Source organism: Cynocephalus volans, chromosome 3, assembly GCF_027409185.1.
Source record: "Cynocephalus volans isolate mCynVol1 chromosome 3, mCynVol1.pri, whole genome shotgun sequence".
NCBI lineage: Eukaryota > Metazoa > Chordata > Mammalia > Dermoptera > Cynocephalidae > Cynocephalus > Cynocephalus volans.
The window spans coordinates 28,543,341-28,562,305 of NC_084462.1; the positions used below are offsets into that span (position 1 = coordinate 28,543,341).

Below are 18,965 nucleotides of genomic sequence, written 5' to 3' on the forward strand. Positions count from 1 at the left end.
AACTTGAGTTTCGAAAGCTTTCTGGGTGAGATGCTGAGAAATCAAAGCTTCAAATCTGCACAAAATTCACAGGTCAAGTAGGAGACCCTTTTCTATAATAAGCTGAGACCCCAAATAGGATAAGGATTATTGAGAAGTAAGTTAGCCTGCCTACTTATTTGTGGTCTGGGTTAACATCTACTGGGTGGTCCAAGGAACCTGAAGTCTTGAACTTGGATTATGGTGGTTCTAGGCAGGTAGTGTTCCCAGACACCTGAAAGAAGCTGCCTTTATCCTAGGCTTCAAATTACAAGTGATTTTAGGTAAAATGACCAGCATTCACAGATAATTAGTAATACGAGGGAATAAGCATGAGCAAAAACTACCAGAAACAGCAGAAATATATCTGCAAAGACTTGTGACTTTGGAATTGTCAGAGACTATAACTACCCCGTTGTATTTAAAGAAATATGACACACTTGAAAATCTTTAGGGAGTAGGAAACAATAAAATATGACATAGCAGCAAATAGAAATTCTAGAAATGAAGATTACAAACAAAATTTAAAACTTGATGGATGTTTTTACAAGAGTAAGCAAAGATGAAGAAAGAGTTAGTGAAATGGAAGGTAAACCAGAAGAGAGATATTTCAGTAGAGAGAGAAAACAATGAGAAAAAGATAGGAGAAGATGGTAAGAGACTTAAGGGATAAAGTGAGGACTAACATACGTTTAATCTGAGTCTCAATAGGATGATAGGGAATGGAGCAGTGTCTAAAGAGATAATAGCTGAGAATTTTCCACAGCTGAAGGATACCAACCCATAGTCAAGAAACTAAGTGAATGACAGAGTGAAAAAAAAGAAAATCACGCCTAGGCACACAGTGAAACTGCAGAAAAGCAAAGACAAACCATCTTAAAAAGAGCAGGGGTGGGGATGGAGATTACCTTCAAAGAGACTTTAGATGACTTCTCAGTAGCAACTGTGGAAGCCAAAATATAAAGAAGCCAAAAGATACTAAAACAACCTTAATATGCTGAAAGAAGACAGTTGTCAATCTAGGTTTCTATTACAGTGAAAATACCTTTCAAGAAAAAAGAAATTTTGGCAAACAAAAAACAGTATGTCACCAGAAGGAAATTTTAAAGGATAAATTTAAGGAAGAAGGAAAGTCTGAGATGCAAGAAAAAACCAGCCAGGAATATCATAAATATGTGGTTAAATCTAAGTGAAAAATAAATTGTTTAAAACAAAAATAATATCACATTTTAAAATACAGGATTAAAATACACCTACACAAAAACTGAGTAATTAAGAAGTTATATCCACATAATAATTACGAGAATTAATGGGGATCAGAAATTATTGATAATTATTGACGGTTTATGCAAATAATGTAGAATACCTAACTGTAGGTGATCAGTTCCCCAAGAAGAAATACAAATATATATATTATAACACTATGGAAAATGTTTCTTTAGTAAGTAAAGAATTTTGACTACTTTAGTAGTAAATGAAGCATTTAATAGTGATTAAGTCATAGCTTTCTTCAAAATGTTGTTGAGACTGGTGAATTTAGTCTATTTAGAAATTTCTGGTAGCAATGTAAAAATTTTGGCCACTGTATATCAAAAGCTGTAAAGATGTTCATGCTATTTATTTCACTGTTAATTAAGAATTTTAAAATTTGGAAATTAAAAGGCAAAAGCTAACTTAGGAAGATGTTACGAAAAATTGTATGGTACCATTTTGTTAGACTATTATGCAGCTATTATTTCCTGTTCTGTAAGAATATGTAATATGGTAGGTAGAAGATTCTGGTTGATTGTTGAGGCAAGGTCACGGCACTGAGAGTGGGCTAGGCTCTTTGGAATTTTATTGCAGTAATTTATTCTGAGAATGTCTGTCCCTGGTGTCTTGCATACTTTTTGAGCTTAGCGTGTCATAAAATGGTACTTCTGTGTTCCTTTTCTCAGGGAACCTATCCAGCTACTCTTTTTCTGTACAGGTGCTGTTGTACCAGTAATCCTTGGAGATTGGCAGTGAAGAATGTTCGCATGAAATTGGGATGAACTTTGTATGCTGGCTCATGTTCCCTTAAGTTTTTTTTTCTTTCCCTTGGTGTTAACTCATTCTTTTACTATAGCTACCATGATGGTGGCTCCGGGGGTCATGAGAATTTAAATAAATGTAGTCCACATAGTTTAAGCTTTATAGCAGTCTATCCAATGAAACTTTTTGTGATGATGAAAATGTTCTGTATCTGTGATCTTCAGTATAGCAGCCACTAGCTCCATGCAGCTGCTGAGCACTTAAAATGTACTAGTGCTACTGAGGAACTGAGCTTTTAATTTTACTTAATTTAAATTTAAATAACTACATGTGGGTCTTGGCTACCATATTGGATAGCACATCTCTGAGGGATAGCCTCTGGGTTGTTCTTTGACTACTGGTTTTGCGCTTTGGATGATTGCCTTCTTTCTAGTTAAGAGAGATCACTGTTTCTCCCCCTTACAGCCGCTCCATTATCAAAATAGTATCATAGACACACAGTCAGGGGCAAGTACGTTATGTTACAGATCCAGAAACTGGAAGTCCTTTTTTTCCTAACATTGAACTCATCCTGTGAATTATCTCAGTTCAATTTTTTTTATTTTCTGTGTTTAAAAAGATTGAAAGGGATGCATCCTTTCTGTATTTAATGTCTTGTGTAGTACATGATCATTTTGGTCACTTTCCTTTTCTAAAGAATTATTACTAATGAAGTTCAGAAGTAAAAATCATGCTTAGCTGTATTTCTTATGAGTGCAGAGCAAAATGTACTGTTTTAGTTGTTTTAAATTTTTTGTTTCAGCTGACAGCACCAAGATGCAGTAATCCTTGGAGATTGGCAGTGAAAAATGTTCACATGGTACCAGCCAGCTGCCCTCCCCCACCCAAAAAAAAGTTTTGTTTCATGGCCTCTTTAGGGAGACCTCTGAGTTTTGATGTGGTACCATGACAAATATGACAGGTCATATAGCCTGGTGACTTTTTTTTGTTTTTCATTTCTAGTGATAATGTCCCTGTACACCTTTTAAAGGAAACCAGAAAAAGATACCATGAATCCTGCTCAAGCGGCTTCTGAAGCACCATCTCCTTTAATAGAGGAGCTTTTTCTAAGCTCCATGTACACTTCCATTTTGCTTTTCTACTCTTACTCTTTCACCCTCACAGAGGAGGAGGGATGACCAATAAAGCATGATATATTCAGTAAATATTAATTTCTTTTTTGTTTGTCCAGCCCTTCTTATTTTAAATTGAGGGGACTCATGAAAGGTCAGAGGCCAAAGGGCCCTTCCTAATAAGGGGTTGACTTAGCCTCTCTTTATAGCAGAGGCACCTGAGGACAGCCCTGGGGCATGTGGCTAGGCAGGGGTCTGGTGAACCCACACCCTGGCATTCCTGGCCTTTGGCTCCCTGAAGAACAGAGCATCATGCCTTATGCTCCGTAAACTGGCCTGGTGGTGTGTCCTCTGGTGTCATCCTTCATGCCACTGTCAGATGGCAGTTTCTTTCCGGGAAAGGGAGGAGAGAGGGAACAGTCTCTAGGTGAGGATAGTGGGGAATGCTCCAGGAATAGTCTCGGGTAGACTCCCCAGGGAAACAGCCTCTTGTGGCAGACAGAGCACAGGTCAGTGACAATCTGTGGTGATCCAAATGCTCGCATCCCAGGTGAGCTGAAAGCCCAAACACAAGGCGCCTTCCTATCAGGCCCGACTGGAGTCCAGGGGCTCTCCCATCTCCCCCGGAAAGTGCTGGTGGTGAGATAGGACCACTCATCGTCTGCAGAACCCTGTGGGCTGTTGGTGTGGCATCTGTCTCCTGTTTCTTAACACACATCGAGTGTTGTGACATCATAGCAGCTTTATGGCAATTTAAAGTGAGAAGTGGAAATAGCAGTAGGCAGAAAATTGTCCTAGTTTTATGTAGAGACTGATAGTGGCTATATGAACTTGACAAATTGCTGCATTTGTAGAATGAGAGCACATCTTTTTCTCTTGCTGGGGAATTAAAGGAAAAGTGAGATTATGAAGAAATGTGAGCTTTCAGAAATAATAACAGTATATTCTAAGTGAATGTCTAATTATGGAAAAATAATAGGCCTTTGTTGTCTATTTTGACTAAGCCACATTTTAATACAAATTTACTTAGACTTAGTTACCCCAGAGAAAAGAATGGGACCTAGGCTGTTAGGGAAAATAATTTCTGTGATTTAACCATTCACTTGCTTGATGGTGCTTTTTATGATTCTGTCTCTAGTCAGGATGGGTGCGTTTTGGGAAACAAAAATTGCTTCTATTTGTTCACAGATAGGGAGGGGATGTGTCAATTGTTTTTTATTATGGTTTTTATTCTAAAGTTTTACTTTGTTTGTTTCGTTTTCTTTTTTTGTGCCTGGTAAGGGAATCGCAACCCTTGGCTTGGTGTCCTCCGCCGCTCAGCCAGTGAGCGCACCGGCCATCCCTATATAGGATCCGAACCCAGGGCAGGAGCGCCGCTGCGCTCCCAGCGCCCGCACTCTCCTGAGTGAGCCACCGGGTCGGCTCTGAAGTTTTACTTTCTAAGTATGTAGACTTCATTACTTGTTGGTGCCCAAATCTAGCCTAGCAGTTAATTCACATGGTAACAGATGGTAATGCTAGATCACAGTCTTTAATAATAAGGAAAAGATTTACATACATTTTTAGGCAAAACAGTTTTCATGCTGATAGCTCTGCAAGTGGTTGTGTTCTCTGGAATATTGGGGCTTTAGTTAAGGTATACCCCAGTGTTTTCAGTAAATTAATTTATATACGTAGATATGTTTTTAGAATTCCCACTTTTGTCTCTAGTTAATTTTTTAGCCATCCTTCCATATTAAGGTCATTTGATTATTTAATCTCTTGCTAGAAATAGAATTAATTCAACTAAATTAAAAGGAATAATTTTTAACAAGCATCTAATTTGCATGCTATTTATAGAAAAACAAATTTTATTTATGTATTTTTTTGGTGGCTGGCCAGTACAGGGATGGAACCCCCAGACCTTGGTTTATCAGCACCACACTCTAATCAACTGAGCTAACTGGCTAGCCTGTAAAAACAATTTTTAGTATTTGAAATTTTTAAAAAACTTGCTTTAGATAGATTTTGTCTTCTTAGAGTGTCTTTATGTGGTGTATTTTTTGGGTTTTTAATTTTTTTATTTTGGTAAAATATACATAAAATTTACAATTTTAATCTTTTTTGTTTGTTTGTTTGTTTGTTTTTTGGTGGATAAGGGGATCTGAACCCTTGAACGTGGTTTTACAACACCATGCTCTAACCAACTGAGCTGACCCGCCAGCCCACTACTTAATAAACCATTTTGAAGTGCACAGTTCACTGGTTTAAGTACGTGCACATAGTTGAACAAGTCACCACTGTCTATTTCCAGAACTTTTTCATCATTCCCAAGTGAAACTGTACCTGTTAAACAGTAACTCCCCATTGTTCCCTCCTGCTAGCCCTTGGCAACCACCATTCTATTTTCTGTCTCTATGAATTTGATTATTCTAGGTACCTTAATATAGGTGGAATCATACAATATTTGTTCTTTCGTGTCAGCTTATTTCACTTAGCATAATGTTGTCAAGAATTCTCTATGTTATAACGTGTATCAGAATTTCCTTTTTAAGGTTGAGTAATAGTCCTCGTATGTATATATCACATTTTGTTTGTCAGTTCATCTATGGATGGGCATTTGGGTTGATTCTGTCTTTTGGCCCTTATAAATAATGCTGTTCTGAACATGGGTCCACATATATCTGAGTTCCTGCTTTCAGCTCTTTGGGGTATATACCCAACAAGTAGAACTACTGGATCATATGATAATTATATCTTTTTTGCTTATTTTTTTTCTTCACCCGCCCCACCCTCTATGTTTATTTTTTTAAGGAACATCAACTTTTTTCCATGGCAGCTACACCATTTTACATCCCAGCAGCAGTGCACAAGGGTCCACTTTCTCTCTATCCTTGCCAGCAGTTAATGCTTTGTTTGTGTTGTATTTTCAGTGTTTGAAATGCAGCTGAAGCTCTTTGCTGATACCAAGGTATCAGAAAATGTTTTCCATAAAGAATAACATTTGGGGGCCGGCCCGTGGCTCACTCGGGAGAGTGCGGTGCTGATAACACCAAGGCCCCGGGTTCGGATCCCATATACGGATGGCCGGTTCGCTCACTGGCTGAGTGTGGTGCTGACAACACCAAGTCAAGGGTTAAGATCCCCTTACCAGTCATCTTTAAAAAAAAAAAAAAAAAAAAGAATAACATTTGGTGTTATAAAGGAATTTTAGTGTTACTTGATGCCCTGCCACCTATTTCCTTCTCTTCACCAACCTCAGTCCATGTCACCCTCTCTTTTCTATGTCAGCATGTGCAGGGGAGAAAGGAGCTTTGCAGCTCTCCTGTGGCCAGCTGTGACAGACATCACCGGATCGTGAAGTGCAGCTCTTCTTCCTTTCACCTGGGAGAAATTTCAGTGGTTCTGGGTGCCACCTGGATTCACTTTGGGTGTGATGCTGACTTAATTTTATGGAAATAACGCTAGATGGAAAGCTAGAGGATGGATTCTCTATCTTAGGATAAGAGTTTTGAACAAATAGAATACTTAGTTTTCTGAGCCTTCTTTTGTTCCTTATGCAGGAAAGCTATAAATTAGAAAGTCTATCATGGCCCCTCAGAGCTGTACGCGGTTGTGTAGGACACTGTGGACGTCTACCACTCACTTTCTCATTTCTCTTGCACAGGGATCATGGCCCAAGTAGCAGTGTCCACGCTGCCTGCTGAAGATGAGGAATCCTCAGAGAGCAGGATGGTGGTGACGTTCCTCATGTCTGCTCTCGAGTCCATGGTGAGATGGCCTCACAGTTCTGTCAAACGTTTTATATTTAGACAGGATTAAGCTTGTGGATAAGGTTGATTTGTTTCTGTAAAACATAATTTTATGTATTTTAGTTTTCTAAATAGTTATTGTTTGTTTTTTGGCTGCTAGCCAGCATGGGGATCTGAACCCTTGACCTTGGTGTTACCAACTCCATGCTCTAACCAAGTGACTACCTGGCCAACCCCTGAATAGTTTTTTTGTTTGAATAATAGTTACAGATTTAAGCCTTTCAAATCACATTTTATTACCATGTTTTAGAATGTTCTTAACTTATCTAAATGTTTAATTTTTTACATTTAATTTTAATTTATCTACCATTATCTTTGGCAATCACTTGTCTTGCAAGTGTTGTTTGAAGTTACTCAGAATGAATTTATATATTAGAGTATGGTGCAGGTGTTTTATTTTATCTGTACAAAGAAGATTACCAGAATTTTTGGCTTTAGGAGCATGTTCACTATTTTATATCTATTGTTTATTTTATTCTTCTTATACATTCACAATTGTCTTTACTCTGGTACCATTTACTTAATCGTGTAGAATGTTATCTCTTTACTTTAAAACAAAAGAAACTATTAAATACATAATATTGTTGCTGTGCTTTTATATTACTATTGTTGCTGTGCTTTTATATTACTATGATGTTAGTTATACAATTTGTTTGATTTGTAACTATACATATAGTTGGAGACTATATGTCCATAAAAACTATATGTTTTTGATTTCAAATACTGAAACACAGTATTTGACTTAAAAAGCATCAGGCTTAGGTATTTTCTGACACATTAAAATTAAATATTCTAAGTAGAAGGAGGCTATGCGTTTTTACTTTCTTAAGTGGTTGAGCACTATTAGCTAGTGTTTGACCTCCGAGGACTCTATATGACATAGTTTATAGATTTTTCCCCCCCAATTAGGGCATTTTCTTATTTTTACTGTTTTTAGAATTTTATAAAATTATTTCCTTACAGAAATTTTAGAATGGTTAGTGTTTGTATATTGTTATTTTATGAATGTCACTTATTTCTGCTCTGTGATCATAAAATCAGCCAAAATTTGTGACTGTTAATGTGAAATGAAAATGTAGAGATTAAATGCTATCCTGTTGATATTAAAATAATTTTCTTAAATACTATTCTCTTATGTGAACATGGGGGTCACATAAGACCCATTCTCTTCCTCAGAATTTCTTTATAGTTTTCTCATCTTTGGCATGGTCATTTCCTTATCCTTAGCCTTTGTTTCCTCCTCCCCAGCGGGAGTAAGAGTCTTTCTCCTCATGTTCCTAGTTGTATATTATGAAGTGTAATTATAGGTGTATAAAGTACTAAGTTCTTTCTTGGCTTGCCAGAGTGCTAAAGAAATCAAGGTCAGCTTCATCCTTCCCTTGGTACATAGATTTCTTTGATCTAATCCTTGGATAGTACATGAATCTTGCCTTGCTGTTTCGTAAATACTGCCTTTGGTGACAGGGTTGTCCAGCTAAGTGTGGATAGTGCAGCAAGAATGCACCCTCATTTATCACAAGGTAAGTAAATAATAGTTTCTTACAGGTGAGCAGCCGCAGCATATGTCATATAAATGTGATGTAACAAAATGACAGTAGTTAGCTCCCCTCTAGAAGTTCTCTACTATGGCTTTATTATAGTTCAAGATTTCTGATTGTCTCAGTAGCTGTAGAATTATTTGTTCAAGAGAACGTTTTAAAGCAATGTTATGCAGAAGTAATTTCCATTTAAGAGATTAGAAGGTGGTTATTGTACAAACCAAAAACAAATAGAGGAAAGCTATATTTTTCAACAAATGATACTGAGAAAATAGGCTTTTTGGCAGAATTTTTTTAAAAAGGGGCCATATGTTCATCATATGCCAGGTGAAATTCTAGATGAGTAAAAATAGTTTTATGAAGACAGATTTAAAAACCACAACAAAATATATTAATTATTACTTAATTTCATAAACAGCTTTTCTATGCCTAAAATCAGTGAGGTGCTTTTATGGATCAATAGGGAAATACACTAACAGTAGAAAAATGGGCAAAGGATATGATAATTTTCAGAAATTATGGTATAATGCTTTTTAATTTTAATATCAATCGATGGAGTATTGATTATGATACTAAGATACCCTTTTTAAAGGTTTCTGGAAATCTTGCATAGGAACATTTGTTAGGTTATTATAAACCTTCTTAAAGCAAATTTCAGTAGGTTTTTAGAACCCTGAAAATAATTATTTTCAAAGTTTTCTTTTTACAACTGTTTCACATCTCTGACTCTTTTGAGAAAGTCATTCAAGATGCACATAAATATTTATTGCCAGATTATTGCTGTAGTGCTATTTTTAGGAGGGAACATTGCATTCACCAACCTTTTCAATAATGTTAGCACTCAGTGAATTGTGGTACATCCATAACATGAATATTATATACTCTAAAGTTTTTAAAGAATATTTAATCTCATAGGAATACACAGTACATAGTAAAAGTCAATAAGTAGTATACTTACCTAAATGTGATTACAGTTGTGTATACATAGGGAAATACTTCTGTAGGTGTAATTCTGTAGTGGATGTTGTGGTGTGTTTTTCAGACCTCCTTTCAGGACTGATGTAACTAATTCCCCCAGCTGCTGTGAGTGTCAGAGCCAACTTGCGCAAGGTGTCACCCCTTCCCTGGGGAGGGCCTCCCCAGCTCCTGAGCTGCTCTGGTGCAGCTGCATCAGCATTCAACTCTCCCTCTGCCCAGTCCTCCCTCCCTCATGCCTCACAGATGTTATTTCCAGAACTCCCCAGCAAATCTGTGCACAAATCTGAGTCTATTTCCTGAGGAATTTCACTTATTATAGATTACAAGGGATTTCTGCTTTTTTTCCTATAAATTTTGTGGTTTCTTTTGTTTAAAATCAGGCAAAGAACTATTTAGAATGAGTGGTACCTTAAAAACAATGGGGGACTCTCTTTTGTATATATTTAAGGCCAGATACAGGAACTTCACCTGATTCCGGATTATTATTAAGACAGTTTTAAGTGTTAGATTTTTAATTCATCCAGCAGAAATGGAACTTTTAAACATCTGTATGTAACATAATGTTTATTTTTATTGTAGTGTAAAGAACTGGCCAAGTCCAAGGCAGAAGTGGCCTGCATTGCAGTATATGAAACAGATGTGTTTGTTGTTGGAACCGAAAGAGGACGTGCTTTTGTCAATACCAGAAAGGATTTTCAAAAAGATTTCGTAAAATACTGTAAGCATTGTATTTTTATCTTTGTATTTCGTGAATTTTAAACCTAAATATTTATAGGTGAGACATGTCATATTTTCTTCTAAAGCAGAGTGAGATTTATACTAAGAAAGGTTTTCTGGTGTTTATAGAGATATTTCAAAATGCTCAAAATGAATCACTGAAATGGTGATATGTAAGGATAAATATTAGAGTTTAAGAAAAATGGAAAATGTTTATTGTACTGTGTTCCCTGCTTCGCATTACTCCAGATTGGTAGAACACATTTACAGAAGATAGAGAACTTTTGGATTAAAGTTCTTATTTAGATAAGCAGTTCTTTTCTTGACAGATATTTGGTGTGTTGAAAACAAAGTCTTTCTCTGTGCAAATGAGTTTGTTTAAGCATGATACAGTTAAGCAGGTCTCCGCATCTCCCTCAATGGAATAATTTATCACAGTCTTCAGTGAGTTTTGTAATCATCTGTTCGAGGGTATTGGTGAGCTTTTTGATATTGAAACAAACATAGTAGAAAAATTTACTGTGGGATGTTTAATACTTGTGGCCTTTCACAGTACGACGGTTTTTGTATCTTGTTTTTAACGTAAACCTGTTAATAGGTTTTATATTTCCTTAGTGAAATAGCATTATTTAAATATGGAAAGGGAACACAAAAGGTGGGGTGTCTATAGGCACAAAATACATATGTCTCTAAGATATAAACTGAAATTTCCATTATTGAGTTAGATCCAGTTCAAGGTGTAAGTCAGGTAGCTTACGAGTGAATAAAAACAGTTTTGTTAATTCGTTAAATTTCAATTCCCAGTTGCATTTTTATTCCTTTTTAAAAAACATATCTGATGTGACTGGCCAGTTACCTCACTTGGTTAGAGCGTGGTGCTGATGACCAAGGTTGAAGGTTCGGATTCCTATATTGGCCTGCTGCTGGAAAAAATCTGTATCTTTTCCACAACATTTTATTTTATTTTTCCTCACTAGTTTTATGGTAGTAATCTATTTTTAAAATTTTGTCTGTATTTCGTATCATTTTGAGAAATTTTAAAACCTTGATTATGTTTGTATATTTCTTTATACTAATAATGTTGTTTTGATTATGTGTATATCAGCTGCCATCTGTCCCATGAATAGTATAATCCCACTGACAGCTGTGTTTATGTTCCTCTTCTCTATACTGCCTTGCTTGTGTGCTTCTCCAGTGTTTAGAACAAGCAGTAGGGGAATTGTCCTCAGTTGCACGTTGTAGCCCCTGCCCACTGGTATTTGCACTTTGTTTTCATAGCTAATAATATAATTCATAAGTACCTGGTATTTGTTTTTGTAAATTATTTTGCAGATGAGGAGCAATAGTGGTTTTCTGAAATGTAATCGGTTTATTAGTCAGTTTTAGAATTCTTTGGAAGAATTCTAAGCCCTTTTTGGGGGTTTAGAAAAGTGCTATCCAGTATAAATAATTACAATGTGAGTCAATCATATAATTTAGAATTTTCTAGTTATGACATTAAAGAGAAGTAAAGAGAAACAAGTGAAATTTTAGTGGTAATATTTTAGTCTAATATATCTAAAATATTATTGCAACATGTAATCAGTATAAAAATTATTAATGGGATGTTAAGTCTACTTTTCGTGTTAGGTCTTTAAAGTACAGTGTGTATTTGTACATTTACAATACACCTTAATTTGTACTGGACACATTTCAGTTGTCACGTATGTCTAGTGGTTTTTGTGTTGGGCTTTGCAAGCCTAGAATTTTTTTTGTGGTAATATTTAAATTTGTAGCTGATAAATTACTCATTTTCTTTTAAAAACTGCTAGCAACTAATTTGTAGTATCTTTAGTTATAGCTACACTTATTTCAGAGATGGTAGCCATTTCGTATTACTTTCTAGTCATTTGTGTCTTCTAGGTTTTTAATTATGTTTTTCGTGGCTGGCCGGTAAGGTGATTCGAACCCTTCACCTTGGTGTTATTAGCACCATGCTCTAACAAAATGCGCTAACCTGCCAGTCGTAGGTTTTTATTTTTTAAATTCCCCTTTGGGTCGGCCCTGTGGCTCACTCCAGAGAGTGCAACACTGGTAGCACGGGGCCGCGGGTTTGGATCCTATATAGGGATGGCTGCGCGCTTACTGGCTGAGCGTGGTGCGGACGACACCAAGCCGAGGGTTGCGATCCCCTTACCAGTCAGAAAAAAAAAAAAAATGAAATTCCTCCTTAATCCTTTTCCTTTCTGTTTTTATAACAAATCATAAATGTTAAAATACAGAAAAATAGATGCTTGCTAAAAGCCAAATATTTAGATAACGGGATATTGGCCTTTTATATTATTGATTATCTTACAGGTGTTGAAGAAGAAGAAAAGGCTGCAGAGATGCATAAAATGAAATCTACAACCCAGGCGAATCGGATGAGTGTAGATGCTGTAGAGATTGAAACACTCAGAAAAACAGTTGAGGACTATTTCTGCTTTTGCTATGGTAAAAGCAATAAACTTTAATTTTATGAAAGATACATTATATAATTGAGTTTTCTAAAGGGTTGATTGCATAGTTGATTTAACAATCATATAACACATCTTCACAAATTGAATGGATTAATTCCCAAGTATTCAGTTAACGTTAGGAACAACCCCACTGTACTTTCCACTTCCATTGATGAAGGAACCCAGAAACACATGTAGCTATTAGAGCTTTCCATTTTTGAAATGAGTGCTAAACTCTCCAATCCCCTACAAAACTACTTTTTGTTAATCCAATCACATGGTAAGACCTAAAGCTCTTCTAAGAAAACAAAGGAGGAGGATCTAGGTTGTATAGTGGGATTATAGGTAAAATTCAGGTCTTTGGAGTGGGATTTCTAGCTTCAGTGTGGCTTGCTGCCTGATACACACAGGCTGACAGACTACACCCAGTTGTGAAGGAATGTTGTGCTTACCTGCTAAATTTTCAATGAGAATATTAGCCAAAAATTTCCTGGTATTTTATGGTAATAGTTGGATTTTTCAGGCCAAATTCTGAGGCCAAATTGTATATGACAAGATTATATTATATCAGGATGGGAGCATCTGAAAGAAAGAATAATTTGTGCAAGAAATCGGCCATTGTTCCTCTCCTTTTGTGTAGATTTTAAAGTGAGATATTTTATATCCTTTTCATTTTGACCCTTTGGATCTGTTTCAGGTTTAGAACTTCTGCTAACATGGGAGTAGGACCCTTCAGTATTTCAAAGCAGTTTTGAAAACAGATATTACAAAACATGAATGTCATTTATTAAGCCATAATAAACTAATAATGATTTACTGTTTTAATCTTAGCATTTAATGATGTTTATCCTCTTTCCACCACCCACAGGGAAAGCTTTAGGCAAATCCACAGTGGTACCCATTCCGTATGAGAAGATGCTACGAGACCAGGGGGCTGTGGTAGTGCAGGGGCTTCCGGAAGGAGTTACCTTTAAACACCCTGAGAATTATGATCTTGCAACCCTGAAATGGATTTTGGAGAACAAAGCAGGGATTTCATTTATCATTAAGAGGTGAAGTGCTTTCTCCCTTCTTGCCCATCAACAGTTTATTCATATAAAGTTGAATATTCACCTTATTTTAATGTATTTTTTAAATTCTTGTTTAATGCAGAAGTCACTTAAATTTATGCTTTACAAGAATTTTGTGTATTCATATATAGTTTTTTGTTTTGTTTTCATGCAGACCTTTCCTAGAGCCAAAGAAGCACCTTGGTAAGTGATTGTTTTGCTTACATGGCTGGCTTCCTAAACCTGTTTTGCCAGATTTTAATACATTTCGATAGTTTTTCTTTTATTTTCTTTGAGAATATGATGTCAGACATTTTGTAGTGGAGTATTATGATGTTTATATAAACCAAGAAAGGTTCATTGAGCTGAAAAAGTGTAGACTTGTGTTTTATTTTCAGCTCAGCTACTTGCTTTATGATGGTTTTATGTTTGCAGTGTATGCGTATACTGGATCTACCTTCATTCTCTGTAATTATGAGTAGGATTAGGTTACTTAATGTTCTTGAACAGATAAAGTGTTGGGCCTGGGATTGGGGAGGGGATATACAACTGTGTATAAGCATTAAAGCTGCTGAATGCTTGTAAGTCTTGCTTGTAGTCTAATGGAAGAGGTAAAGTCCATAAAATGACCTTGGCAAGAGCATAACATCCATATTGTAAGAATGGTTCAGAGAAAGTGGTATGGAAGTTCATTGGAGGTAGGATTCATTTATAGTTCAGGGAGGACTTTATGGGGAAGAGGGCATTCAGATGAGCCCTTGAAGGATGAGGAGGGTTTCAACGGGACTTCCATTAGGGAAGTCTAGCCATTCCATTTGAAGAGAAAACATGATAAAAGAGTGATACCTTTTGGAACCAAGTTTCTTTGAGACTTTTGACAGTAATTAACCAGTATTATTGGAAATCTCTTGACATAAGGATGAAATAAAAGAATAATATATGCATACACACATTTTGTTTTACTCTCACCACAGTGAAAAGATAATTTTTTTAGTAGATTTATTGAGGTATAATTGACCACCATTAAATTCTCCCCTTTTAATGATATATAATTCAATGATTTTTAGTAAGTTTACAGTCTTAAAAATTTAAGGACAGTTTTACAACCATTATTATAGTCTAAGATATATGTATACACTGTGGAATGGCCAGGTCAGTCTAATGAACATACCTCACATATTTTTTGGTGAAAATTCATACTTTCTTTGTTATGAATATTTTTTTTCTGGAGATATTTTATATTGGCCTAGTCTGCCATTTATATGTTATAACATTTTTATTCTAGAAGCTTGTTTTGAGACTCGGGGCCTGGTTATTAAAGAATAGTTCTATATGGTGTTTTATAATAAGTGGCCCAACTGGGTGGGTTTGTATGATTCAGCTTTTTTTGCTGTACCAACTCTCAAAGAGGAACTGAAAACTTGTCATTGTAATGGGATTTTATTTTCCAGGTTTTTTTAGCAACTTTATTAAGGTATAATTGACGTACAGTAAACTACATTTATTTATTTATTTTTGGTGGCTGGCCAGTTTGGGGATTCGAACCCTTGACCTTGGTGTTACAACACTATGTTCTAACCAAATGAGCTAACTGGCTAGCCCCAAACTGCACATTCAAATTGCACAGTTTGATTACTTTTGACCCACATATACATTGTGATGTGTGAAACCATCATCACTATCAAGATAATATCTTCACCATCCCAAACATTCCTCACACCCCTGTGTAGTTCCGCCCTTCTCTCCTGCCTGCCTCATCCCCAGGCGACCACGGATCTTGCTGTCACTGTAGATCTCATTTGCATTTTCCAGATTTTTATGTAAATAGAATCATCCTGTATGTACTCTTTTTGTCTGGCTTCTTTTTTTTTTTTTTTTTTTTTTTTGTCTGTTTTGTCTTTTTTGTGACCGGTACTCAGCCAGTGAGTGCACCGGCCATTCCCATATAGGATCCGAACCCGCGGGGGGAGCATCGCCACGCTTTTCATTAAGACAGCACCAATAGGTGAGAGATGAAAAGGTGTTAGGTGATTGTTATCTGTATTTATTTTTCTTTTAGGGGAGAACAAAATATACTGTTTTACACCTAATACGGTACTTATTCTAGTATAACCCAGAGCTGCAAACCACACATAGTTATTCTATATAAGCCTTTGGAAATATTGGTCATATTTGAAATGAAGGGAAAACCTAAGTCTAATTTTTTTTTTTTTTTTTTGTACATAGGTGGTCGTGTGATGGTAACAGATGCTGAAAGGTCAATACTATCCCAAGGCGGAAGGTAGAATGTAATTTTTCATTAGTACTATTGAACTTTGACAACTCATGAAGTTTTCGTTTTTAGATTATTGAGATATTAGCATATTAAAAAGACATTATGTCACGTATCTCAAAGATTAATATTCGTTTAAATCATTTGGAGATCTTGTGAAAATGCACTTTTTGAACCAGTAGTTCTTAATAGTACTGTTTTCTGGGTAAAGCTGATGTTACTGACCACACTGAAGTGGAAAGTCGTATAATAAAGTGGAATTTGAAAGTTAATATGCTACTCTATATTGTTTTGTTGTACTTTTTTCCCCAAAAGATAGATTAAACTTAAAGAAGTTCAGTTGACATCTTTTGTTTATACAAGAAATGAATATGTAAATTCTTTTTTTTTTTTTTTTTTTTTGGGTCTTTTTCGTGACCGGCACTCAGCCAGTGAGTGCACCGGCCATTCCTATGTAGGATCCGAACTCCCGGCAGGGCAGGAGCGTAGCTGCGGTCCCAGTGCTGCACTCTCCCGAGTGCGCCACGGGCTCCGCCCTGAATATGTAAATTCTAAGTTGAGTCAGTTTTGCATTCAGTTTGGTCAGGTGGGTGATTTTATACTTTGAGATCTAGTGCATTTGAATACTGCGTGAGTGGATTTCACCATTGCATAGCTTTTTAAAAATTTTTTGATTGAAATGTATTGATTGTACATATTTATAGGGTATAGAGGGTTTTTTTATTATTGATTATGCATATTCATGGGGCACAGAGCTGACCGTCAGCACCTGTAGTTGTATTTCAATACATGTGTACAATGTATGGTGATCAAATCAAGGTAGTTAGCAAATTCATCACTGTAAAAATTTATCATCTATTGTGTAGCTTGATCAAGGTTTTCTTTTCTTTTCAGTTGTGGCCCCATCAAAGTGAAAACTGAACCCACAGAGGATTCTGGTATGTACTAGTGTTTTCAAAATGAAATTAAGGAAGAATTTTGCTTAGTTTAGAAGGTTATATTTTGACACATTAATTATTGTATTGTTTTGATGAGAAAAGGGCAATCACTGCGAATTTATTCCAGCTGTGACATTATTTGTTAATGTTATGATATTATACTGAAACCCAGAAAGAGAATTTGCATAGTAAGTGATAGCCTGAAGTTTGTTGCTAATTAAACGTTTCTAGATAAAATTCATTACATTTTATTTTTTTTCAGTTACACGGGTATGTAGTGTAAAAGGCCAATTCATTTTACTCTGCTTTTTACAAAAATCAATATAATACTCTCTCTTTTCCCTTTGCACTCCCATTTTCAACTCTAATCTGTTTTTCATATGAAACTATTTTTTTTATTTTTTATTTTTTATTATTATTATTTTTTTAAATTTTATTTTGTCGATATACATTGTGGCTGCTTATTGCTCCCCATCACCAAAACCTCCCTCCCTTCTCCCTCCCCCCCAACAATGTCCTTTCTGTTTGCTTGTCGTATCAACTTCAAGTAATTGTGGTTGTTATATCTTCTCCCCCCCCCCCCGGTTTTGTGTGTGTGTGAATTTATATATTAATTTTTAGCTCCCACCAATAAGTGAGAACATGTGGTATTTCTCTTTCTGTGCCTGACTTGTTTCACTTAATATAATTCTCTCAAGGTCCATCCATGTTGTTGCAAATGGCAGTATTTCATTCGTTTTTATAGCTGAATAGTATTCCATTGTGTAGATGTACCACATTTTCCGTATCCACTCATCTGATGATGGACATTTGGGCTGGTTCCAACTCTTGGCTATTGTAAAGAGTGCTGCGATGAACATTGGGGAACAGGTATACCTTCGACTTGATGATTTCCATTCCTCTGGGTATCTTCCCAACAGTGGGATAGCTGGGTCGTATGGTAGATCTATCTGCAGTTGTTTGAGGAACCTCCATACCATTTTCCATAGAGGCTGCACCATTTTGCAGTCCCACCAACAATGTATGAGAGTTCCTTTTTCTCCGCAACCTCGCCAGCATTTATCGTTCAGAGTCTTTTGGATTTTAGCCATCCTAACTCGGGTTAGGTGGTATCTCAGTGTGGTTTTGATTTGCATTTCCCGGATGCTGAGTGATGTTGAGCATTTTTTCATATGTCTGTTGGCCATTTGTATATCTTCCTTTGAAACTATTTTTAATGTCCTGTTTATACTGTTACTTCATATAGTTTTTTGGTATAGCTTAATTGATACATAATTTTTATACCACAAAATTCATTTAAGTATAAAATTCAATAATATTTAGTAAAGTACAGAGTTCTGCAACAAACACCACAATCTAATTATAGAACATTTCCATCACCCCAAATAGAAATGCCCATTTGCTGTCACTCTCTGTACCTACAACTAATCTATTTTCAGCTTTTATAGATTTGTCTTATCTGGACATTTCATATAAGAATCAGAATATGTAGTGTTTTGCATCCTTTGTTCTGCATCATGTTTTGAGGCTCATGATCAAAAAAGTTTTAGCAGCTATAAGTAATTTATAACTGGATATTATTCCATCATATGGGTTTACTATACTACCTTTTCTTTATCCATTTACCATTTGATAGACATTTGGGTTGTTTCCATTTTTAGGCTGTTTTAAATAACACTGCTATGAACATCCACATATGCATCTTGTGTGTCAATGATTTTATTTCTCTTGGGTGGATAAATAGGAGTGAATGAATTGCTGGGTTGTATGGTAATTCTATGTTTAACTTTTAAGCAACTGCCAAACTGTTTTCCAAAGTGGCCATACCATTTTATGTTCCTTCTAACACTGTAGAAAGGTTTTGGTTTTTCCTTCTCTTGACCAACAATTGTATTATTTTTTTGCTTATAGCAATCCTAGTGGGTGTAAGTGGTATCTCACTGAGGTTTTTCTTTTGTGTGCAGAAAAAACAAACTGTGTTTCTCCCACTGTACTCTAACATATACTTCTGACACTAGATGTGTGGGGATTTCTCCTCACCAGAAAGCAAGAAATCAGTTCT

General features: G+C 36.0%; 1 protein-coding gene across 1 annotated transcript in view; it reads left to right on the forward strand.

Annotated features, from left to right (window-relative positions):
* Positions 1-18,965, forward strand: part of GTF2I (general transcription factor IIi) — a 94,136-nt gene that overhangs the window by 16,606 nt on the left and 58,565 nt on the right. Inside the window, exons 2-8 of the mRNA XM_063088838.1 lie at positions 6,790-6,893; positions 10,030-10,168; positions 12,505-12,639; positions 13,513-13,696; positions 13,869-13,897; positions 15,920-15,974; positions 16,860-16,903. Of these exons, the coding sequence (XP_062944908.1) occupies positions 6,795-6,893; positions 10,030-10,168; positions 12,505-12,639; positions 13,513-13,696; positions 13,869-13,897; positions 15,920-15,974; positions 16,860-16,903 (685 nt within the window). The 5' untranslated portion in view covers positions 6,790-6,794. The remainder of the gene's footprint in view (positions 1-6,789; positions 6,894-10,029; positions 10,169-12,504; positions 12,640-13,512; positions 13,697-13,868; positions 13,898-15,919; positions 15,975-16,859; positions 16,904-18,965) is intronic.